At 49.9% G+C, this 23,575-nt stretch overlaps 1 protein-coding gene across 4 annotated transcripts in view; it reads left to right on the top strand.

Moving 5' to 3' along the window:
• The window catches only part of SNX19 (sorting nexin 19), a 103,142-nt gene that overhangs the window by 4,042 nt on the left and 75,525 nt on the right, over window positions 1-23,575 (top strand). Inside the window, exons 6-11 of one of the 4 annotated variants that reach the window (XR_006171024.1) lie at window positions 765-861; window positions 1,082-1,268; window positions 3,345-3,474; window positions 12,142-12,326; window positions 13,018-13,105; window positions 13,736-15,224. Coding sequence is in view for 1 of the 4 variants with exons in the window: in XM_042831868.1 (XP_042687802.1) it covers window positions 765-861; window positions 1,082-1,268; window positions 3,345-3,474; window positions 12,142-12,326; window positions 13,018-13,105; window positions 13,736-13,871 (823 nt within the window). In the remaining 3 variants the exon portion in view is untranslated. Of the gene's footprint in view, window positions 1-764; window positions 862-1,081; window positions 1,269-3,344; window positions 3,475-7,077; window positions 9,174-12,141; window positions 12,327-13,017; window positions 13,106-13,735; window positions 15,273-23,575 lie in introns of those variants that run through there. The other 3 variants (XM_042831868.1, XR_006171025.1, XR_006171026.1) reach the window with 3 other exon arrangements.

The following is a 23,575-nucleotide window of genomic DNA, read 5'->3' as shown; positions in this document are numbered from 1 at the left end:
GCTCCTTCAGCTGTCAATTGCAATTGAGTTTCTTTCTCTCTTGCATGCTGAGAAGGGCATTTGAACCCTTGTTTGGATTAAAGATTTTTCCAGGAATGATCAGACTTCCACAGCATGAATGTAGCTCTTGTTGTTGCTGTTCCAGGGGAAAAAAAAAAAAGACGTTTTGCTAGGAAAAGCATTGGATAAATTTTTTTAACAAAAATTGTTTGAGAACAAAAAGAAGGAAAAGAAGTTCAACTTCTAAAGCATCTTGGCTGGAAATAACATTCCTTCATGATAAACAGACTATTTTACAATGTGTCCCAAGTCTGAAATGCCCTCTCGTATCCTCCTTTACTTCTATGTGTTCATAATTAAATTTCACAATGCTGCTGGGTATGTCTCAACTCAGATCTTGTCTGAATGCTTTCCTGGATGTGCTGATGTGCTCATACCTTGCTGAACAGCATCGTGTGCATCTGCATGCAGACTCTTATCCAAAACATCTGTCCAGGAAGGTGTTGTGGTGGATATTGGAAAGCTGTGGCGATGCCAGTATTTAAAAACGTTGTTATTGAAGACAAGTAATTCTAAAGCTTTCATTGCATGGTTCTGCAGCTAGCTTTTGTTGCCCTTGGTGGGGCAGGTGCTGCTTGGAACCTCTTTAGCTCCTATCAGACTTAGTTTTAACAAACAGCTGGTACAAGCTCTTGGCTGAAACTGGGAAACATTGCTTGCAGCTTGTGGGGGAAATCCTGACTGTGTCCTGTGTCCTTCTCCAGGTCCAGGCTGAGGTTCCCATCCAGCAAAATCACTCCAGTGCTGAGTGTGAGTGAAGCACATGACAGGATTGTGTACTCTGTGAGGGAGGGCAGTGCTGTAAGTTCAGTTCCCTCTTATGATGCTTTCATGATCCTGATCGTTGCCCTGTTGGGCTGCTGGTTTGGAATTATCCACGTGCACAATTGTGGCTGCTGCAGCCTTGTACCTGCATGTCAGGCCTTTGCAGAAAGGCTCTGAGCACCTCTAGGTGCTGTATTGGATGCTGGGGGCTGTCTGGGCAGTACAGGCTGGTACTGATACAGCAGTGCTTTTGTAGGTCTCTGGCACGCTGTCACTGGCTGCTATGGAGTCCTTCATCCAGAAGCAGGAGAAGCTGCTGGAAGCAGTCCCCAGCAAAGCTCCTGAGGGCGAGGGGAGCGAAGAAGCCAAGGAAAAATCTGTGCAGGAAGATACAGATGGGCTGAACACGTTGGAGCAGGGAGCACATCTGGACACAGACACGGGTGAGCTCAGCCCCATTGCTCCAGCCTTTTTCCCCAGGTCCTGCACCAGCTGCCTGCTGAGCATCTGGTCCCCTGCCTGTTGCTCCTTGATTGATGAGGCAGCAAGCTGAGTCCTTTGTGGTGCTTTTGGGAAGTTGCTCTCATCCTTATTGCTGTTGGAGGCATCTCGAGTCTTGGCTCATTTGTGCTGCTGTAGATTTTCATGTTAGTGTGCTCACTACAGTTACTGCTGAAATGCATTTCTTTAGGATGTGCTACCTAAACTGCTAATGTTGTCAAATCAAGCTCTTTTACGTGGATTAAATGCCAGATTATGGTTTCTCGATAGTCTCAAGTTATCCTTTCACAGTCCATGGACAAATCAAGGCTATTTGAGAGTCTTTTAAGTTGGGATGAATTCATTGCAAATAGCAAATGCATAACCTCAGCTAAAGGAACAATGTTCAGTTTCTGATTATAGATCCCTCCTCTGAATCACAGAGGTCTTTGTCCTCTCAGAGCAACTACAAGCTTACCCTGAGTGTGAGCAAAAACATTCTCTAATCTTGGAATAGCTGAACTGTATCAGCTGGAACGTTCCAGAAATTTTGTTCCAGTGGTTTGAAAGTCTGACAAGCTCTGACTGGAAGCACGTGCTTGTGACAGGATGGGCCTGGGGTTCTGAAACAGCCTGTGCTACCAGCTCTGCCTGTAAGCTTTGAACACGTGCCTGCTGTTGTTTTGGAGCTGCTGTGGAACAGGACTGGAATGGGAAGTCAGCACTGTACAGAGAACAGGAGATAGAGACAGGCCAAGTTAGCTTCACCCTTGAGGAAGCCTGTACATAAATGATGTCAAATGCTTGTGGGCTGAGACAGGGCAGACTGGTCTGGCTGGACAAAAGGAATGTATGTCTGGGCTAAAGGCAAGCAGCATCCCTATCTGCATGCTGGGTGGAGGAGAGTGGCCAGCAGCTCGGGAAGGAAGGAGGCTTGGATGCAAACAGGAACAAACAGCTCACTGACAGCACTTTTTTTTGACCTATGGAGTTGCAGTGAAACAAGCAGCCTGCTCTGGTTCTTGCATAGGGCAGTCAGCTCCAAGGGCACAGCTATGGGATTAACTTGTGTGTGGCCCAGAGCAAGAGGCTGAGTGCACTCAAATGCCTGAATTCCTCCAAATAAATGGCCTCAAGTTATTCATGAGTAGCAAGGAGGGAAGGAGGCATGATGGGGTTCGGAAAGTCTCCCATTCACCTCCATCAGTTTTCTATAGGGGAAGAGAGGTTGAAAGATGAGTTCTTGGAAAGTGGCTTAGTAGTTCTGCAGGTTTCTGCATCAACCTTAATGCATCAGCTTGAGATGCTGGCCTAGGAGTGGTTATCTCAGGCAGATTTGCTGTGGTTTGACAGCTTTGTTCTGCACCTCTACGATGCTCTGCATCCAGGCAGCGTAGAGTTGTTTCTCTAGCAAGCTGAATTTTATTTTTACTCTACTCTAGGCTTTCTCATCTTTCTTATCCATCTGAGGACGAGAGAAGTTTTGCTGTACCTGATCTGTGCCAGCAGGTGTTTCTGTCTGGATGTAGGAGTGTTACTGTCAGAACTGATGCATCTGGATTAACCAGATGTTCCATCCATCGTCCTGCTGAGACTCGGACCTGCCACACGATGGCAGCCCACAGACACCAAGCAGAGCTCTGTGCCTGGAGAACTGCATGTGTTAGGGGAACGTTCAGGAAAACAGGGGAGGCTGGTCCTCAGCAGTGTTCCTTGCTCCTGGCAGTCTTCCTTCTCACCAGTTTTGGTCGCACTGCCATCATGCGCAGTCTAGGAGTTGATAAGTTAGCAGAGACTGAACAAAAGTGCCCTTGCTGTGTTCTGGTGGCTGCAGGGCTGTGCTGCTTGAGTGGAAGTGGAAATGAGGATGATGAGGGCAGGATTGACAGGCTGACTACCTGCATGTTGCACCAGGTGTTAAACTGGGGAGCAAAGCATTGCTCAGGCTGTTGGGGAAAAGAGTGGAGTTCATCTGCTTTTCACCACTGTTTGCTTAGGCTCTGAGCTGACTTATCTGATCCTCCTCTTCCTCCTGGCAGACTCTGAGACTGCTTTGGCTGACCTGGCCCTGGACTTGCTGCGTTTGCTGCTGATGGATCACTGGAGCTGGCTGTGCATAGAGAATATCCAGAAGGTCTTCCACCTGCTCTTTGGGACCCTCATTCAAAGGTAAGACCTCAGTGACCATCCTCCCAGCTGCATGGTGGCACTGCCTTTGGAGTCACTCTAAAATGGAGTTCTATGGAGTAGATATCTTGGAGGTTTGCTTTCCCTGTGAGCAGCAGTATAATGCCAGGAGCCAGCCTTCTGGCTTTTGATACAGTGGAAAGCTGTGTGAATTTACTCCTTAGAGAAGGAGTGAATATGTCCAACTCCTCAGCTCTCCAGGGAGAGTTTGGCTTCTGCTGCACTCCTGCTGCTCAGGGCCTCAGCTTGTGTTCTCAGTAAAAGGAGAATAAACAGGCATGGGGAACAGGGACTTGTCAAGTAACAGCTCCCAGGGCCTTTGCTCTCACTGATGCATCCCCTTCCAATGTGTGGTGGGCCAGTAGTGCCTGTGCCTTGGGCACTGACCCACAGATGTATTAGGGAAAGACTTCCTTTCCAGTTGGTATGTGCTTGCCAAGCCTTTCTGAGGCCAGTGCCTCTGTGTGGTAAGGCACCAGGCCAAGACACACAAACAGAGCATTTCTGGCTTTTTTTGTGCAGGTCAGAGACTATCACCAGCTGAGGACATGGTCTGTAGTGTAAAAGATAAGCCTTTCCAGAAGTACTTGGGCTAGGGGAGCCTCAGGGCAATGCTTTTCCCACTCCTGCACCCTCTCTTCTGTAGCAGGCATTTAAAGACAGTGCCAGAATGTGCAGCACAGCACATTGTAACCTGGGTGGTAACTTGAGCTGCCCTCAGCAGAGGTTGCTGAAGTGTTTTGAGGTCAGAGCCTGCTGGCTGTCACACTTGAGTTGGTTTCCTCATGTGGGACGAGGTGGGTGTTAGTCCAGTTTCTCCAAAATGGGTTCTGGTGTCTTGGGGAATGAGCTGGAACCCAATCCTTGCATGTAAGCACAGAGTTATGAGAGCTTGAGCATGCATGTCATAGCCTCCTAATAAGCTGTGTCCCAGTCACCCAGGGAGCCTGCAGCACTGACACGTGGCATTGGTATTTTCCACTAGAGAAGCTGTCATATACAAAGCACATGCCTGGCTCTGGAAACTGGAGGAGCTCTGTCTGTTGTGCTGGCAGAGCAGCATGAGGACAGATGTGTTTGTAGCAGCTCAGCTTCAATGGGTCTGGGTGAAGCTGAACGTGTTGCATGCAAACCTTGGGCTGGAGGTGATGGTGCAAAGTCCTGTGGCTTCTTAGTGCTACGGTCAGCACCTCCTGCAGGGTGCAGATACCACGTGTCCCTGGGATGGGATGTGTCTGTGCTGAATTCTGCTTGTCCTTATCAGAAAGTAGAAGGGGCTTGTCGCTGCAGGCTTCTCTCTCATCTTGGGCTCCATGAGAAACATGTTGTTCCTGCAGCCACCTCTATGGACACTGCTGTCGCTGTGAGCTCCATGTGCCCTGTGTGAGAGTAGAAAAATCAAAGCAGCAGCACAGTCTATGAAGAAGTCAGACTTCTGCAGGGAGCTACCTCTCCTCCTTTGCTTTAGTCTCTACAGCACTGCTGTGGAGCCACCAGCATTACCTTCGTGCTGCTGATGGCTGAGCCCTCCCTATCCCACTCTGCTCCTCTCTGGTCCCTTTTCCCCCTCCTCTGTAGCTGCAGTCTCTGGAGCCAGGCACCATCTGTCTCTGCTAACTGTCAGCTTGATGGCAGTGCAGAGTATGCCCGAAAAAGGTATTGTTAAGTAAAAGGGAGCTGTGTGTGCAAGCGTGCATCTGAGCAGTGCTCATCCCATTATGTAACAGGGAGTGATCCTTTTTTGGAGCTGAAAGGAGAGGTGGGTGGAGGGGAGCTTCCAGCAGCCCCTGCATGTTCCAGGTCCCTGTAACTGAGCCCTGCTCCTTGCCCATCTGTCTGACCTCCCTCCTATGGGCTGGGAATGATGAACTCTCACCAGGAACCTGTTTGCTGAGAGTAGATGGGGCTATTCTGGGCTTTTCAGGGAAAGAGATAAAAAGCATTTAGAGAATCCACATCCTTTTTGGAGCCCGTGAGTCAAAGCAGCAGTAAAAATAAATGGTGGGCACGTAAAGAATGCTGTGCTGTGACCCTGTACCCTGCCCTCGATCTGTCCTCAGTGGCATGCTGGTCACTGGGTCGGGGTCTGCCAGCTCCTTTTGGCTTCTGCTGGGGTTCTCCCAGGACCATGTTACTTTCTGAAGGCAGGGCAACCAATAGTTGGGAACTACAGTCCCACCAGGTGAGCATCTCAGATCAGCATCCTGGGATTGACAGGCTGTCAGCAGAGCAGCAGGCAGTCCTTGCAGCCAACCCTGGGGTCCCTGCAGCAATCTGGGTGACTGCACAGGTCCAGTTTCCTCTCATAGAGATCTCTGCCCCTTGCTCCTTGTGTAAGGGCACATTGTGGTGCTGCAGCCATCATGCAGGATGGCTCGGGTGGGCTCTGCTACCCTGGGTTTCCTTTTTGCTGCCCTCTTGGATTCAGGGCTCTGTGTTGGAGCCTGTTGGTGTCAGGCCAGGTGTTGGGGCACTTGTGGTATGTGTCAGAGATCACAGCTCTTCTGTGTTTCTTGCTGGTTTTTTTTTCTGCTTTATCTTCCTTTATCTCTGCCAGCAGAACTGGCAAAAACAAAGCCTCATGGCAGCCCCCTTGATCCTCTCAACCTCAAGTGCCACCAGCATGTAGTGTTGCCTGATCCTCTTCAATGCCCATGAGTCAGCCTGCCTGCACCTGCAGCGTGAGCATGCTGGGGATGTGCTGCCCATGGCCAGCACCTTGTCCTGGCTGCCCAGAGCTGTCAGCTCTGCACAAGCTATGTCTGCATCCAAAGCAGCAGTAAGACCTGGTACTAAGCATGGTGCAAAACCACTCTGTACCCAGAGCAGGATGTGGTTGTGCTTGGGCAGATGTTCACTGCAGAGATCTGTTCTCTCTCTGCGTTATCTCTGAAAAAGCCATTATTACAGAGGAGAGCCAGCCTGTGCTTTCTGGTGCCAGGGGAAGCCAGGAAGGCTGGTGCTGAAGCTGTTCCCAGCACTCAGTTACCTTTAGCTCTGTTGCTGGCAGGTAGCTCACCACATGTCCCTCACCACATGTCCCTCACCACATGTTCTGCTGCAGGTGGAGTGCTCCAGTCCATTTGTTCCTCTGCCTTGTTCCCTGCTGTGGGCATGGTTAGCCAGCATCCCTTTGGCTCTGCAGTGAGGACTGCAAAGATCTCATTGCTCTTTTGCTGCAAGCCCATGCCCCTGCCTGCACAGCAGCAATAGTTTGGATGCAGGGCAAGCAGCCTTATGGCATCCTCCTCCTCACCTCTGGCTTTGGCCATTGCAGCTGCAAGCAGCAGCAGGACTTGCAAGCCTGGGGTGCGGCAGCAAAAGCAATCTTTAGGACTGTGTGTGTCTTCGTGTGTGTAAAGTAAATAAAAGGCCGATTGGAAACGGGCCTTGATTCAGTTGTCTCCAAGCACCTGGAAATTTTGGATCTGGCTTTGAATCTTTGTCCCAAACAATTCTTTCCCCCTCATTTACAGGCAGCATTCTTCCAAAAACAGCCGCTAGAATGAGGCGAGTGCTCTCTACTTTGATAACAATTGCAACATTATTTTAACTGCATCTCGTTTTCTTTTGACTCTGTTTCAGCAATTAGAGACTTGCCAACTTTATTTTTTCCAAATGAAGAAGAAAGAAAATTTCCAACAGAGAAGAATAAGCAGGAAAAGATCGAAGGGACGTAATTTCTCCTTGTGGGCTGTAGTTTTCCCCGCTCATGAAGGGTTAATTCTGTTATTAAGTATTTTTTTTCTGAAGTGGGCTAATGAAGCAATCTGCTTTGAGCAGGACCTGGCTGAGACAGCCTGGCCTCTCCCTGGGGCACTGCTGAGAGCTTAATTGGCTCAATAAATACTTGATGAAGATATTATCAAAAAGCTGGGATGCTTTGTTCAAAATCAGGGGATTTGGGGGATGATTTTTTTCATTGCAAAGCTTTTCCCCCTTTCCTGAGCCCCGCGGTGTTGCAGGGAGACTAACGTGAAAAAAGTAAGAACCCAGCAAAGCAGCTATGTTGGTTTACTGCGGGAAGATGTTAGAGCTGGAGCCACGTGTTCCTGAGCTTGCTTTTTGCAGCAGATGTGTTGGAGAGAGCAGCCAGTAACGTGGCAGCAGCAAATGTGAACATGCAGGTAAGGCTCTGTGCCTCCCAGCAGCAAGGCTGATGCGTTCTGCCCCCAGGGAAATGCTGTGCATGCTGTGCCCTTCATCTCCCAGTGCTTTTCCAGCTCCAATCTCAGTGCACCACATCAGCAAAGTGCTGGTGCAGGCAGGACTACCAAGCACGCTGCCTCTGCTACCTGTGTGAGCTCCCTGCAGCTTCGTGTGTTCCTTCCTTCCTTCCCCCAGAGCAGCTGCCCTTGGCACAGCTGTGTTTGGGAGGCTGGCAAGACACTCTGTTCGAGGGGAAGGCACTTGGCCATGGGGCTGCTGCCTCGCTGGTCAAACACTTCATCATGTGTGCTCGGGCAGGGGTACAGGACGCATTGTTCACAGCATATACAATTGTAAACTTTTTATAGAGCAGCGGGAGAGGAGCGTTTCCAGTAAGGTGAGAAGGATAGTTTACTTTTTGCATGCGTGTCTTTGGCCAGAAGTTTAAAAGGACTTGTGATGCTTCGTGTTCTTTGATTTATGGAGGACTTTTTTGTTTTTCTTTCCTGCTTCCTTCCTCTGCTAAGAGCTGACTGATGGCTGGAGGAGTGTGGGTCTGCTCTGAAGGTGGTGGGGCCGAGTGTGTGAGCTCTGAGCTACATGTGCTGCTGCTGGCATGTGGCCCTGGGAGGTGAGCATGGGCTCTAGCAGCAGGTGCTGAGCCTGGGGCACAGCTCTCCTGTGTGCTTTTCCATCCTTCTCCCTGTGCCCACTTCCAGCTGTTTCTTTTGGGTTTATAAGCTCTGTTCAGAAATGGTTTGCAGCATTCAGGTGTCCCTCTTTCTGAGCCTTCTTGTTGTTTCAGGCACCGTTTGAGGAAGAATGTGGGGGACGAGGACTTGGAAGGAAGGATGGCCTGGTGATCTAAGCATCAGCCTTCTCTGATTTCATAGGTGTCAAGTGTTTGACTGCCTTGTGCATTTCCAGATGTTGCCTTTTCCTTAAATCCCTACCTGGGTCTCACAGGCCCTGTTTGAGCTTCTGGTTAGCTGTGCTGTGTTAAGTGACTTCAGGGAATCAGAAGCTTTGTACTGGGCTGAGTTAGTAGAGCCTGACCTGCACTACTGCTACTGTTCTGCACAGATCATATATACGTACAGAGCTATTTGTATTTATATAGCTAAAGCAGACAAGGAAAAACTTTCCCATCTTTCCCTCCCTAGCACAGTCTCTGGGCTGTTGGTCTATATCCTTGCAGTCCCTGGTCTGGGGTGGGTTCACAATTGTTGTATGTTCAGTTGTAATCACGACTGGTTCCAAAAAAAAGGTTTTCCTGCCTGTTCAACCCAGCCATTCCTTTGCTCAAATGAACTTGGCAGTTCTCAGCCTTACCTTGGTGGAGGAGAGCAGAGGTTTCTCAGCCTTCTAGAGCTGTTTGTAAGTATGGATAGTACTGTATCTTCTGGTTTGCTGGGCCAGTTGTGGTCCATCCTTCTTTTCCAGGAGAAACAATCCCTTTCTCAGGGAGTTGAGCCCTCTCCAGCAGGTGAACCCTATGGATAGAGCACTTAAGTGATGCTTCGTGTTCTCAGGTAAGCTCTGGTTCATAAGCAGTGCTTTGTTCCTGACCCTTCCTGACCAGGCTGCTCCCTATTAGCAGCCCTGTTTCTTTCAGGGGGCAGAGGAGGACCAAGGTCTGTGCTACACGGGCCTTGTTCATCATTCCCAGAGCACTTTTGCAGTTCTTGTCTTAATGGGTCCCTTCAGCTGACCTTGGAGTTCCAATTTAAGCCATGGCATTAAAACAGCTCTTTTTTAGCAGCCATTTAATTCCTCCATCAGCAGCTATTTCAGACAGAGGACCCTTACAGCATGGGCAAGCTATGCACCCCCAGACGAATGTCCAGGAGCTCGTAGCCTTGGCAGCCTGTCGTCTTACATTGGGCATTATTGAAGCATTTGAATGTCTGAGCCCTGCAGGTCACTTTCTCTCTATTTCTGGTCTCTGCCAAAGTCTAAGGAGATGGTTTGGTGATGGGTTTATTTTTCTTATTAAGGTTATTTCTTCATTAAATACCAGAATGGAAATAGTAACTTGGAAAGGATAGCTCTATTTCTGCTTCTTACCACATTTATTTCTACCTGGAAGCAAGGATGTGTGTTTGTGATGTGGCACACGGATCTGTTGCTTAATACTTTAATAGTACAAGAAAAATCATTTGGGATCAGCTGGTGAGGGGCAGCTTTGGACCCATGCATGTTTGGAGTTCCTGTGTGAGAAGCCTGAGCTGCTAAACCTGATCTGGTGCTGATGCAGCAAGTCTGCCTGGTGAAAAGGTCAGTGTGCCTTAGAAATCTAGGTCTTGCTCAGGTGGGTTTCTCAGTAGAGCTTGACATGACTCCCCATGAGTTGCAGAACTCAAGGATGCTGTGGCACCAGTCTGAGGACTGCTGTCTTCCCAGGGCTTTTGGGATGGGTCAACACATGCTGATAGACTGACAGAAGGGAATGAACCCACAGCATGTGTTGTGATAGGCAAAGGGGAAATGGTTTCAAACTATAGGAGGGGAAGTTTAGAATGGAGAATGTGTTTTATCAGAGATGGTAGCAGAGCACTGTCACAGATGGCACAGAGGTGGTGGTGCCCTGTCCTTGCAGACACAGGATCAGGGAATGGGGCTCTGAGCACTGATGGAGCTGTGGGACCAGGTGGCCTTTTAAGGGTCCCTTCCAGCTCAAGGCATTCTATGATTCCCTGTTTGTAGTCTTCCATTTGCACCTAGCTTTGGTTTCTCTTCCTTCTCAGCCCTGTTCTTGTCTGATCTCTTCTTTTTTCATGCATATTCTGTCATTTTGGGTCTCTCTTTCTCCCTTTCTGCCCTGGGATCCAGCCCTTCTCTTCCCAGATGGAAAGGCAAGGAGCTGCCAGACCAGGGGAAAAAAAAAATCCATCTGCTATGTTTTGTAACTGTGGGAACCAAGACCTGCAAGCTCTTGCCTGATCAAAATGCGTGCACATGCGATAAGATTTATAGGTGTTACTTGGAGGTCCTGTTGCCTGGTTTTATAGACAGAAAAGAGCTAGGAATGGGAGGCTGTCTGTACCAGGCCTTCCAGCATCCGTCACTTCTCAGCCTGTTCTCAAGCTGTCTGGAAATGTGTGCTGCCTTCTCAGAGTTCAGCTTTCACTCTGTGCGCTATTTGCTTGAGTTTTTGCTATTTTAAGAGCATTCTTAAGAAAAAGAATGTTTCTTCTTTGCTTTTTGCAACCTTTTAGAGGGTGGTGGATGACTGTTGCTGAGGTGAATTTCAAGTCAACATTGGATCTGGTGTCCCCAGATGCAGAGTTGTACTGTTTGCAGCTCTGTCCCCAAGTCTCTGAGCTTCTGTTGCCTGTCAAGTGCTTTCTCAATTAGAGAAGCAGATTGTATTTGAAAACATGTTAATGAAAGCTTTTCTCCCTAGAGGAGCCACAGCTTAGCACTTTAATTTGGTTGGGGATGGCTGGAAGGTTTACCATGATCTGAGGCGTTAAGCTACTGATTGCTGGAGATAAAAACTCTTTCAAAGGATTGTTTGGGAAAAGGCACGTTTGAAACACAAGACACTGCTGTGACATCTTGTCCTGTTACCCTGGTGGAAGCTGTGCTATCATGTAGCAACATAGGAACTGGTGGTCCCCAGCTGAGCACACAGGCTCCTCCTCCACCGCTGTTTCTGGGCTTGCACAGCACACACAAGTATCACAATCATTCAGGTTGGTGAAGACCTCTCAGATGCCCCAGTTCAATCCCACCCCGCTGTGCCCACTGCCCGCATCCCCATGGCTCTGGTGCACCCTCATGGCCTACCTGCTGTTCAGCACTCTTACCTTCCGTGCTGCTATTCCTGATGCTCCACTCGCATTGTCTCTGCTGCACAGGGAAAGATGCCCTTGGCCTACATGCCTCGCCGGAGAAGAATGCAGACAGTCTGGCAGAGTGCAGGTTAAATAAAGTTTGCCTTGGCAGGGCCTGTGCTCTTGGATGTACTATGAGCTGCCGGGGCGTAGTGGTGACGGAATTGCAAGCACGAACGCCAGCTGCCAAGAGGAACGGGTCTCTGGCCCTGCCTGCCGGCTCCTCTGTGGTTCTTGAAGTCCTGGTGAAATCATGAGCCTTCTCCCTAACCAGACCCCAGTTCTCAGTCACTGGGGACTCTCCTGCTGGCCTCGGTGGCATCGAGGATTTGGCTTACGGCTGCTCCTTGCTCTGGGGAAGAAGGACTTCAGTTGGTGTTGCGCTCTGGTCGATGGCTGTGGCTTTCACTGTTGTGCAGGGAAGTGACATAAAATCTTGAGCCATTCATTTAGAAACGTGCCCTGGCCAGCTTGGATGGTGGTGATATGTCTCCTCCATGCTGGCTGCAGGCACCTCTGAGCCCTGATGGGGAGTGACTCGGGAAAATGTTCGACATCTATACTTGAAAGCTGTGTTAACTTACCCAGCAAGCTGATTTTCCTTCCAGAAAGCTCTGGGGCTGCTTCAAGCCTGATGTCTCCTACCTTTCTCTCTCCACAGGTGGCTGGAAGTCCAGGTGGTCAACCTGACCTGCACCCAGCGCTGGGTGCAGTACCTCCAGCTGCTGCAGGAGTCCATCTGGCCTGGAGGAGTTCTGCCAGAAGTGCCCAAACCAGCCAGGACAGAGGAACAGAAGAAAGCAGCTGCAGAGCAGGCCCTGCAGAGCCTGATGGGGATCTTGCCTAGTAAGTGTGCCCCAAAGATGTCACCTGCCATTGAGGGTGAGACTGGAGAACTCTCCAGTGCGTTGTCATCTCTAGATATACAGCTACAGAGATGGAGCCTGCATGTGTCAACATACTGGGAAACATTCATAACCTATGGGATTTTAATAGCTTCCTGCATGCAAAAGCAATAGTTTCCCAGTTCTAGGCAGCTTGTATAAGCATTTAGAGAGCAGCACAACTTGACAGAGGGCACAGTGATTCTCAGGTGCAGGCTGCCATGTGCCCCTTCTTGGAGCTTGCAGCACAGCTGTTATGAGCCACTCCAACAAAATGTGGCCTGTGCCATGTTGTGCTTGTGCCTGCTGTTAGAGGTGCCACTGCTGAAGTCATGAAGCCATGCACTTGGCTTCTTGCTCTGAAAGTGATAAAGTGACTTTTCCATTGAATGGAATTGTGAGTGTAAGGAGCCTTTAGTGCCCTTTGGGAATGAAAAAGTTCTACCACTACATTCTGTTCCAGGCAGAAACACTTTCCTTGGCAATCAGCCTGCCCTTAGATATTTTCTCTCACGGTAATGTTGGGCACAAGATGCCTCTCCCTCAGAAGCACCGTCACAAACTTTGATTTGGCACCCACCAGGAGAAGACTGAGCCTGTTTTCCTACAGTGAAAATGTGCTGTTCCTAAAGCTTTGCCTCTGGTGTTGACAGATGTGGTCCAAGAAATCCTTGGAACCGATAAATGTCGCATGAGCTGGAGCCTGGTGCTGGAGTCGTTGGGCCATCCTGTTATAAACAGGTACTTTGGTTATGGTCTCCTTACCTTGCTGTGGGGCCTGTAAGCTGTGCTTTGTGCTCTGACATGAGCTGCTTCATGTAGAATCTATCTGGCTGATCTTCATACGCTTCACATACAGACTTCATATGCTATCAAGGAACCTGGCATGATGATTATGAAAGTGTTTTGGAACCTCTGTGTGGCTGGAGGCTGTTGAGCCAGTCATTAACTATGGTGTCGTGCTTTCTTAGTTTGTAGATGTCATGGAAGGAAATAAAACAAACCCTGGTTTAGTTTGTTGGTTGTAGAAGAGCTCTGGGAGCTGCATATATTTGTACGTGGTGTCTTTCTGCATGCCTGTTGCTGTGCATTTGGGAAGCAATACTCAAGTGATTAACTGCAGTGAAATGCACATGCTATCTTGCTCCAGGAGATGCTTTTGTGCTTTCTGCAGTGCTCATCAGCTTTCAAACACTCCCTGGATTGGGTGTGGGGGTACTGAACCATCCCTTGAAACATTTCTTGTAGGGCTTGAGATCTTTCATCTCTTGAAGACAGTCAGTGTTTCTGCCTTGCCTTTCTTTGGCTCCTGTGTGTCTGGAGCTGATCTTCCAGCTCTACTGGCTAAGCTTTGTCTTCTTTCCATTTCAGGCACCTGGTTTTCTGCCTCTTGGACATTCTGCTGGAGTTCTTGGTTCTGAAAGGCTCCAGTGATGAGCTGGAGACTGCAACTGTCGTGCCATCTGACTCTAGTGGTCTGGAGAAAGCAGGTGGTGCAGCACATTAACAAGGGCTGGTGTAGCCAGCAGTGAAGGAGAGAAGCCACAGGCATGGGCTGATTTAATTTTTGATGCTTACTGAACATGTCTGGGAGCTTCTTGTTAAGAATTCTTCCAGCTGTAACTAAATGAGGCTGCTTCCAGGCTTCTCTGTTTTGTCTGGGTGATGGATTAGACCCAGTGTCGCTGGCTGATGAGCTCTTTCTGCCATGTAGAACCTGTTCCATTGCTGATCTGGTGGAGAGCCTGGGCTGAAGCTTTCTGACTTCTGTGCAGCTGGATGGTCTGAGAAGGATGTGCAGGCTGCCCACAGATGATGCTGGAATGTCATGTCCTGCCCATGTGCCTGACCAGTCCTAATGTATAAAGGCAGATGGCACACAAGCTTTGCTTCTGTGACTTCAAGCTCCACCTGGCATTGGCATGCAGAGATGTGGTGTGATGGTATCTAGCTGACAGGTGACAGGAAGGCCAAATGCTGTCCCTGCTCTCTCTAAGCAGCCTGCCCCGTGCCATCTGTTTTACCAGAAGGAAGATGGGGAGTGGATGGAGTGTGATGACATCAGCCATGGAGTCAGCCAGGAGCTCATCCCTGCATCCCACGTGATTGGGAAGCTGGAAGACAAGCTGTCTCCTTGCTGCCACGCTGACGCAGTCTTGTTCTGGCATCTTTTGCTGACTGAATATCAAGAGGCAAGTTGGGTAGACTGATCCTAGGAGAGAGAACTGTTCCCTTGCCTGAAGAGGACTGGTAACTTAATTGGACTTCAGGATGACTGTGTATTTTGCCTGATGGGTCATAGTTCAGTCCCACAGACATTCACTTGGAGGGCACAGGAGAGAAGGAGCTGACCTCTGTGTGGCACACAGCACATAAATTGTGTCCTGCACAGTGCTCCTCACAGCGAGCTCCAGGAGAGGAGTGAACACCTCTGAGGCCAGAAGGAATGCTGAATGTGTGCCAGGGGGTGTCAGCTGTTAAATGGCCTTCAGAGCAGCACCTTACCTCTGCCAGACCAATGACAAGGACCTGGAAAGTGCATGCAAGCAGACCTGTCTGTATTTCTGCCAGGATGTGGATCACTGAACTGATCAGTGCAGGACTTTGCAAATCAAGGAGATGCTGCTCCTGGTGTTCTCAACAGATTAAAGCACTGGAAAGAGGAGGCATTGCAAGAGGAAAGCATGCAAGATCTCAGCTCATTTCCGTGTTACTGTACCGAGTGGTGCTTTTCATGCAGTTTCTTGGAGTGCTGAGATCATGTAATTTGAACATGTACACTACTGACAGCAGAGCCTCTGCCCTTCCCAGAGACAGCTGCTTAATGATGGACACATGGCTGTGTTTCTTCATGCTTCTGGTGTGTGTCTGCCTGCCTGTGTTGTGCAATAAATACTGGGAAGGAGTAGCTTGCTGCCTGGAAGTATATTGTTAGGAAGCCCCAGAACATCCCAAGGCAAAGCACAATGTAATGAATCGATGCAGTTTTGCACAGTTTATTGGAGCAGATTCTCAGCAATGACACTTTTGAGGTGGTGAAGTTGACCATTTATTTGGAACAGGAGGGAGCACGTGTGTTAGAGAGCATAAGAGCAGATCAGACAGTGTGCTAGAGAATGTTCTGTATGGGATGACCACAAATGGCCAAGCAGCAGGTTGGGAAGCAGCACTCATACCTTTAGACACTATCCACTTGGAGTACCCTTTTCACCTTTTCCTTCACTGCCAGGCTTCTGATTCCCTTTTCTTTCCCTACAGCTTCCACTTATTGCATCGCCTACCTTGAGGAGTGGGCGAAGGCAGCAGGACAAGGAGCTGTCAGCCAGGGCTGGTGTGATGTCCATACCCTGTTGTGCTTGGTGCTTTCCCAGGTGCTCATGGTGTGCTTGCTTGCTATTGCTTTCTCTTAAACTTAGTGGGTTTGGAGAGCCAAGACTGCACTGATAAGGGATATCATTAAGTGTCTGCTGAGAAAGATAAGTCAGAGATGGACTGCAGACTGCATGCTACCAGCTCCACCCGGGGGCAGAGGCTAGCACAGTGCTTACAAACACAGGATTTGTCCTTGGAAGGATGAGATTTGTCTTTGCTCTAATATGCCCTGACCTCTGGCACTAGGCAAGCAGCTCAGTATTCATTCCTTCTGATGAAAATAATCTGTGATTTTTGCTGGTGGGCTCAGAGGGCTGTAGCTTGAGAACTGGCACTTGGCTGGAGTGCTGTGACGGTGATTTGTGGTTATACCAGGTAACTGCTTGGGGAGTGTGTGTGTGTGCTCTGCATCCTTCATGCAAAGCCTGCATCTTGTGTGTGTGCACTTGCTCACAAGGTGCAGTAGTAGCATCTCCTCTGTGTTCCCTGGTCACTGCAGGGGTGTTGGACCAGGAGATTTCTGAAGGAGCCTTCTGACCCATTCTGTAATTCTGCCTGGGAGTGCTTGGGGCAGAGAGATGAAGTAAGTTTACTTGCATGCACTGCAAATCAGCAGCAGAGTCAGGAGCAGACCTCAGGAGTTTGGATTGTGAGATCTCAGATTTAATCTCCAGAACTCTTTTTTTCTTTTTTCTTTCTTAGAGCAAGGAAAGCAGAACCCAGGATTGCTGGAGCCCTTTCTCCAGCTCTTACAGGCTGGGCTTCAAGCTCCCATTCTCTGTAGATATTAGTCTGTGCTCACAGTCGAGATGAGGCTGCCCAGGAACAATGGAAGAACAAGTAGCCCCTCTCTGTGTCTTGTTGAGCAATACAAAATGCAATAGGAAGCTCAGCTCTTTTTCTAATGCTGCTTCTTCATCTCCCTATCACTTTCAAATTAAATTGAGCACAACAATAGCAAACTTCTGTACTCGGGCTGGAAGTTTATTTCCATTGGGTTGGAAATATTGCTTTGGTAAAGCAAACAAGGCCAGCAGAAATAAATGAAAAAACATCCTGTGGCAGAGGCTGCTTGTGTACAACAGTGTGCACAATTTTCCCCTCTCAGGTATCATCAGCTCTGCTCCTTTCTCTCTGAGTAGGGATCATGCAGGCCCATCTCAATGTCCTTTGGGCACTGCTGCTTGGGAAGCTCTCCCTGATACCAGTCCTAGAGGAGAAAGCTGGTAAGCTATAAGGAAAAGAGGAAAGAAAAAATTGAAATGTTAATCTAAGAAAAAAAAAAAAAAAAAAAAAAACCACAGAAAAGGAAGGAAAACTTGATACAATGAATGCTTGGGTCATGTATTATTTTAGATTAGCTCTGCCATAGACAGATCCCATACACCCTATGAAATCCATTACCTATAAGCCAGTGAACATTTGTACAGCACATGATGCAGGGATCAGAGCTGGAGCCAAGTTCCCCTGTATGATATCCACCCCAGGCCCAACTGGTCCATTTCCAGTGTCAACAACCAGAGGATTAAGCATTTATCTCTGCAGAGCAGTGGATAATTATTAGCAGACCAAATAGTGGCTGTGCTCTAGAGAACGTTCCTGTGACTGCTTGTGACCTAGCGTGGCTTTATTGCCTGCAGGTGAGCTGTATGCAATGGGACATGGGTTTTCCTGTGCTGTGTGGTGCAGGCATTGCCTTGCTGCTGTGTGCCTCACAGCAGAGCTTTGTGCTGGGATGGCACCTGGCTTCCCAGATGGAGGTGGGGTGCATTGTGGCCACAGGCAGTGGGAGTCAGAACCCATCTGGAGACCTTTCCTCCCAGCCAGACCCTGGAAGAAGGGAATTGGGATGCTGTGATTTGCCATCTTCTAGATTTAAATGTAAAATTCAGGTTTGGGCACTTCTGGCTTTCTTGAAATAAATTAATACCATTTTCCTGGCTGCCATCCACTTCAGGTAATTATATTCTTCCTACCTTAATGCCACTCCAGCCCCTGTCTCCACCGGATATGCTGTACTCTAATTCCTGTCTGGAGTGTGCTCATTGCGTTTTGGTTTTTGTCTTTGTGCACAGAGGGCTAGGCAGCCTGAGCTGTTCAAATAGTGGAATAGTTGAGAGAAGCAGCTTTGGACATTTGGCATTGCCTGGTGCTGTTCCAGAGCCTCTCCCCTAACACGTGAGCCTGCTGAGCTGGGAAGCTGGATGGCAGAAATGGTTCCTCTCCTGTTTAACAGTGGAAAGCTGCTACAAACTCGCTGATTTTTGCTTGGAGTCCTGGGGGTGGTGCAGGTGACAATAGGGGGAAGCCAGAGCTCCTTCATGGTTCTTCTAGCATCCTGTGCTGACAGATCTTTGGAGTTGTGCAGTCTGGAGTGTGTCTCCTTATGTATGTATAGGTGGGGAAGAGACCTCCTGCCATCAAGGGCAGTGCTGGCAGTGTGCTAATGGGGATGTGCCCTGAGTTTCCTGCTGTCTTGCCTTGATCTGTGCTCTGTATCCAGCCCAAAGCAGCTCTGCTTCCTGAGCAGTACTGCAAGCTGGTTTCAAGTGCCTCATTTCCCTCTTGGAGTGCAGCTTGTTCTTCTCCCTGTTAGCGGCTCCTATGCCTGTATATCTCCCTGAAATGGTGCATTGAGGTTGGATTTTGTTTTCCCCTTCATTAAGTATTTAAAGTTGCCCTTTTTCCTCCCCCTTCCACAGAGGCTTTCTCCCACTCCTGGCCTTCCTGAGTGGCTGAAAAGGTTGCTGCAGCGTTGCTGAAAGGTTACTTGAGGAGAGCATCCCCCAATGCTCCTGCTTCCTTCCTGTTCCCAGGGCTCCTCCACAGCCCTGGAGACAAGGGGGGCTCGAGGGCCATCCTGGCAGAGGGACAGCAGGGGTGAGGATCAAAGACCACAAACCACTGTTTAAAATATATAACACCCACAGCTCCTCTGGAGTGCTGCATCTGGCAGAGCCTCATTAACCTTCTGTTTTCCCCTCCTACTCCTTTGCCCCTGAAAATCAACAAAGCCAAACATAAGTTGCCTTGATTGAAGGAGGGTGAAGTGTGTGTGCTTAGTGTGAAAAAGCACAAGGGAAGGCATGGGCTGAAGCCCTTTTTCCATGCAGGCCACTTCACTTTTATTGCGCTGGAAGATGGAGCTCTTTGAGTCGCGATGCTCTTTATAGCTGAGCTCTTTAACTTTCTCCTTTCCTCCCCTTGCAGCCTCCATTCTCCTCTTGTTCGGCTCCTTCCGCTCTGCTCCTTTCTTTTTTGTCCTGTGAGAACGAGTCTTTTAATCCCCTTGTACTGCAGATTAAAGCTATTACAGCCTCCCCAGCCTGACATTTTCTCAGCGCAGCTCACAGCCAGGTCTTTATGAGCATTCTGTCTGTCTGCTGCTGCCTTTCTTCTCAGTGCTCTAAACCTCCATCCCTGACCTTTCCCTGCAGAAGGAAGGGCTGTGGCGTGCAATCCCAGGTCTGCAGAGTGGTCTCAGCAGGGCTCAGGCTGTGGGAAATGAAAACCCGTGGAAATTAATGAGTAAATAAGGAGAGAAAGAGAAAATGATGGCAATTAAGAGAACCGAAGCAGAATTCAGCATGTTTGGGAACAGGTTGCGGAGCTTGGGTCTGAGTTGTGCAGTTGGCCATGTTGTTACAGAGAGGCAAACCACGAGCTTGGGGCTGCTTTTAGCAACAGTGGGGTTACCTGAAACCTGAGGTGCAGTCCCACTGCACGCCTTGCGTTGGAATAATGGCTGCTGGCACCTGCAAGGGCACAGAGCTCCTGCTTGGTGTTCAGTGTGTGAGCTTTCAGGGGCAGGGATTGTGTAGTACTTGTCAGCTGTTTCAGGAGGGATGCGGCTCATCAGCCCTGGGGCTGTGACAGAACCGTGGGGCTGTGGCACTGAGGGATGTGGGCATGGCAGGGTGGGGATCTGGGAAGTTCTTCCAACCAGAGTGATTCTGTGGTAGGAGAAGGATCTGTTCTTATACACGCAATGGAGAAGGTGGGCTGATGGCTCCTTCTCTCGGATCTCTTGTGCTATCTAAGCAAGAGAGGACAGAAGACCAACTGTCAGTCCTGCAGGGCTTTACTTGCATCCGTGTCTGTGGGTTATTTCACATCCCTTTCAAAAGGGAGATCAGTTTGTTTCTCTTAGTAAGCAACTTGAGGGCTCAGCCTTCGTGCCCAAGGCTGGAAGGTGTTGAAGGGGCTGATTCAGCACCTCCTGGCTTTGCTAAAGCAGACAGAGCGCGCAGCATCTGCGCTTCCCATTGCGTATGGGGGCTCCTGGGGCAGGCAGCAAAATTGCTTTCTGAGTGAGAATAAAAGAAGTGCAACTGTCCCCTTTTTGGGAACTGGTTTCAGGGCAGAAGTTCCCCCAGCAGTGCAGCGTGCCCTAATGAAATGGAAGCAGGAGCTGCCCCTGGAGGGGCCCTACGTGTGAACTACTGCCATGTCGAATCCACACCAATCTCTCCTCCAGGAGCCCCTGCCCTGTAATTACTGCTTTTCTCTTTGTGTGGGCTACCCCCCCTTGTTTTCCCCTCCCCCCCATGCACCCCATAAGAGGATATTTGTAATGAAAATCGCTCGGCAGAAGCAGAGAACAAAAGCAGAGGCGAGAGGTGCTGGGCTCCCACCTCCGGCCGTGGGGTGGGCACGGGGGCCAGGAGCTGCTTATTAACCTTAATCTGCAGAAAGGGGCCAGAGCTGCAGTGTGCATGGTTTCATAGCTACAGCAGCTCTCTCCCAAGCGTGCAGCCTTATGAAGGGGAGATCTCCCAGCAACGCTCCCAGCCGGGGCTCTAATGTGTTTTGCACCGTGCCATCTAATCTGGGTTGGAAACCTCACCGGGATCCGGCCCCAGGATGGCAGATCCCAGCCACAGCCGGGCTCGTAAGCACATATCCAGCTCCAACCTTCTGGTTGCTGGGGTGAAAGGGCCTCTTCATCTCCACAGGGAGAGGCAGATGAATCCCAGGCTCTAACAAGGACCTGCTTTCCCTCCCCCCTTCCCCATCTCTGGCTCAAGGGCTCTTTATTATGTCTTTTAATTCTCAGCTGCGAGTAGGAGGGAGCAATAAGACCAGAGAAATGGGGGGCAGAATGCCCTTCGCAGTGGGGAAAGGCCTCAGCTGCTGGTGTGTGAAATGGGATGGCAGTGGGGGGATTAGAGATGTCAGCTCGTGGGAAGCAGTGGATATTTAATAGCTTTGCTCACTGACTGTGAGGCGGTGATGGGCCCAAGGGAACACGACATGGGATGGAGAGAAAGGCGCAAGAGCTGAGCTTGTATCTCTTAACGTCAAACTGTGGGCCTGGTGGCTCATCTTTTCCATATCTGGTTGGCATGGGATGTTCCCAGCACAGTGAACCAAGCAGGGCTTCTTCCCAAATGGGAGCCATTGCCTGGGCCGTGTCCTCCTCCTGATGGGTGCAACTTGTTCATGGCAAGCACAGGCACTGGGCATGCTGCTGGATGGTCTGTGTCCAGTGTGTTGGGTGTTAGAAGTTTCTGCTCTAAAACAGCAATGCTGCACTGCACAGCTGCGCAGTGAGTGGGGGGTCACCATCCCTGGGGGTGTTCCATAGCCATGGGGATGTGGCACTGAGGAACATGGTGGGGTGGGAGCTGAGATCTGAGAGGCCTTTTCCAGCTTTAATGATTCTATGATTCTGTATCCTGTGTTTTGCTCCCGTTTTACATCCACTAAGGGAGCCGAGTCCTTTTGAAGCATTAGCACTCCGTGCTCTCAGCTCTGATGCTATCTTCTGCACGCAGGATTCTTTGCGCAAAGAGCGCGTGCTCCTGCACCCATCAACATTTTTGTGTGATTACACCAACAGAAATTGCTGGAATGCTCCCTCTTCTCCAGAACACGTGTTGCACACTGTGCACTGCATTTCTCACCCGGCTCACCTCTCTGCCCCAGGGGAAGCTGCCCCTCATGGAAAAGGGTTGTTCAGAGTGGTTCTGGCAGGATGGAGGTCGCTTCTCGTTGCTTCCTTTGTAACAAGTGATGAAGACCAAGCGACCCGAGCCTTCCCATCATGATTGATTGGTAAAGAGCCTTCCCAGCACTGCCCTTCATCACTGCATCAAAAGGCAATGTGCCCTTAATGAACCCGCTCTGCTCTGGGCTCCGTCAAGCTGTGTTAAGCTTTTGTTTTGCTTTTGTCCGTGCAAGTGAATTCTAATAAACTAGCACATGGCTGTTGTTTCCAGCACAAAGCACATACACACCCTTGCATGTTTAGAGAGTTTTCTCCCAGATGCACGTGCGTGTTGAAAGCAGCCCCAATGGGCTCTGTGAACCCCCCCAGTGCCTTTAGGCAAGCACTAGGAGCTGGGCAGCGGTGCTGCATGGGCAACAGGATGGATGGGCAAGCAGGCTGCAGGGCTGCCCATCACTTGGCTCTCCTGTCCCCAGGAAAGCAGCATCCTGGGTATAAATAGGTACCATGCTTTGGGATCTTTTTTAAGGGCAGTTCCTGGCCCAAAATGTTCCTCTGTCAAAAATAAGCTATCCCACCCCTTTCAGCAAGGTTCACCTGAAGCCCAAAAGCTGCATTGGAACACTGTGTATTCAAGTGCATCTCACATCAAGGGCTTGAAAACAAACACCAGCGATGCCTCTTTTCAATCGCATTCCTTTCCGCGACAGGCCGATGATTTCCAAGCCAAGAATGTCACTAACCTCTCATATTTCTCCTGGTCATTTTTGTCCTGAAATTGGAACGCAGCCACAGGCAAAACGGGGCTGAAAGCCCTCGTGTCACAGGTCCAGATTTAAGAGACGTTATCTCATCGGCAGCCAACAACAAGGCTGGCACGCCGTCAGGCACGATGTTCCCTGGGAAGCTCAGCACAGCGAGGGCTGCTGGGGGCAAACAGCTCGATGTGAGCCGGTCCAAGGACTCTGAGATCCTCCTGGTGGCCTCGGCCAAATGCCCCTAAACATGCTGTGCTTGTGAGAGATGGAGGGTGCTTGGCTGGGAGCGAAGAACTGGGGTTGTAGGGAGACTGGGGACACAGCATCCAGGCATAAGGCTGAGCAGGGCTGCCTATGTTGCCTTCCTTGGGCAACAAGTTTGCTGCACTTGTTCTATGGATGGTGTTGTCCTTAAGCAACTGTTCAACTTTTCTGCTTGGCAGCAGCTGTGTTTAGCCTGGAGAGTGGCTCGAGCCCTGGCAGATAAGACAGCACTGAGACGTTTTGCAATCTCTCAGCCCTTCAGATTGTTGTCGGGAAAAACCTCAGAAGGACCCCGTGTCATCAGTGTGAATTTAGAAAGCGGTTGCAGGAGAAAGATTGTTTGTGGGGAAAAAAACCAGACAAACAGGAACAAATTGCCCTCAGCTCTGCAAGATTAGTGCTTAGGGGCTCCAGCACTCCAGCAGCAGAATTGAGAAGGACCACAACCTTTGCGATGGTTTTTGGTAATATATTTAGTGAAACCAGGTGTGAGCGCCTGCTGGGCTCCTGCCGTGCTCAGGAGCGGCTCCCCCAGAACGCAGCAGAGATTCAGGCAGGGTTGTGCTTATCCTGCATCCCCATCCTCATCTCCGGGCTGCTGTAGGAGCCGCAAGAGGGAGCTGCGGGCTTTGCCTGCATCTCCCCCGGCGCTGCAGAGGCGCACGGTGGTGCTGTTGTCTCAGCCATGGCAGAACCTCCAAGGGCTGAGGGGACACAGCCTGTGGGATAGGGGACGAGGAGACCCCACCGAGCTGGAGCCGGGTGTGGGGTAGGACTCAGCTCTCACGATGTGGTGCCTCTCCCAAATCCGAACCCATTTCCAGCCCTGCTTCAGGTCCCTTCCAACCCAAGTCGCGCTAACTCATG

The sequence above is a fragment of the Centrocercus urophasianus genome, unplaced genomic scaffold (genome assembly GCF_019232065.1).
Source record: "Centrocercus urophasianus isolate 14NV4802_14NV808 unplaced genomic scaffold, USGS_Curo_1.0 seq_37, whole genome shotgun sequence".
In the NCBI taxonomy this organism is placed as follows: domain Eukaryota; kingdom Metazoa; phylum Chordata; class Aves; order Galliformes; family Phasianidae; genus Centrocercus; species Centrocercus urophasianus.
The sequence above is the reverse complement of the archived record's forward strand: the minus strand, read 5'-3'. Positions and strand labels throughout refer to the sequence as shown.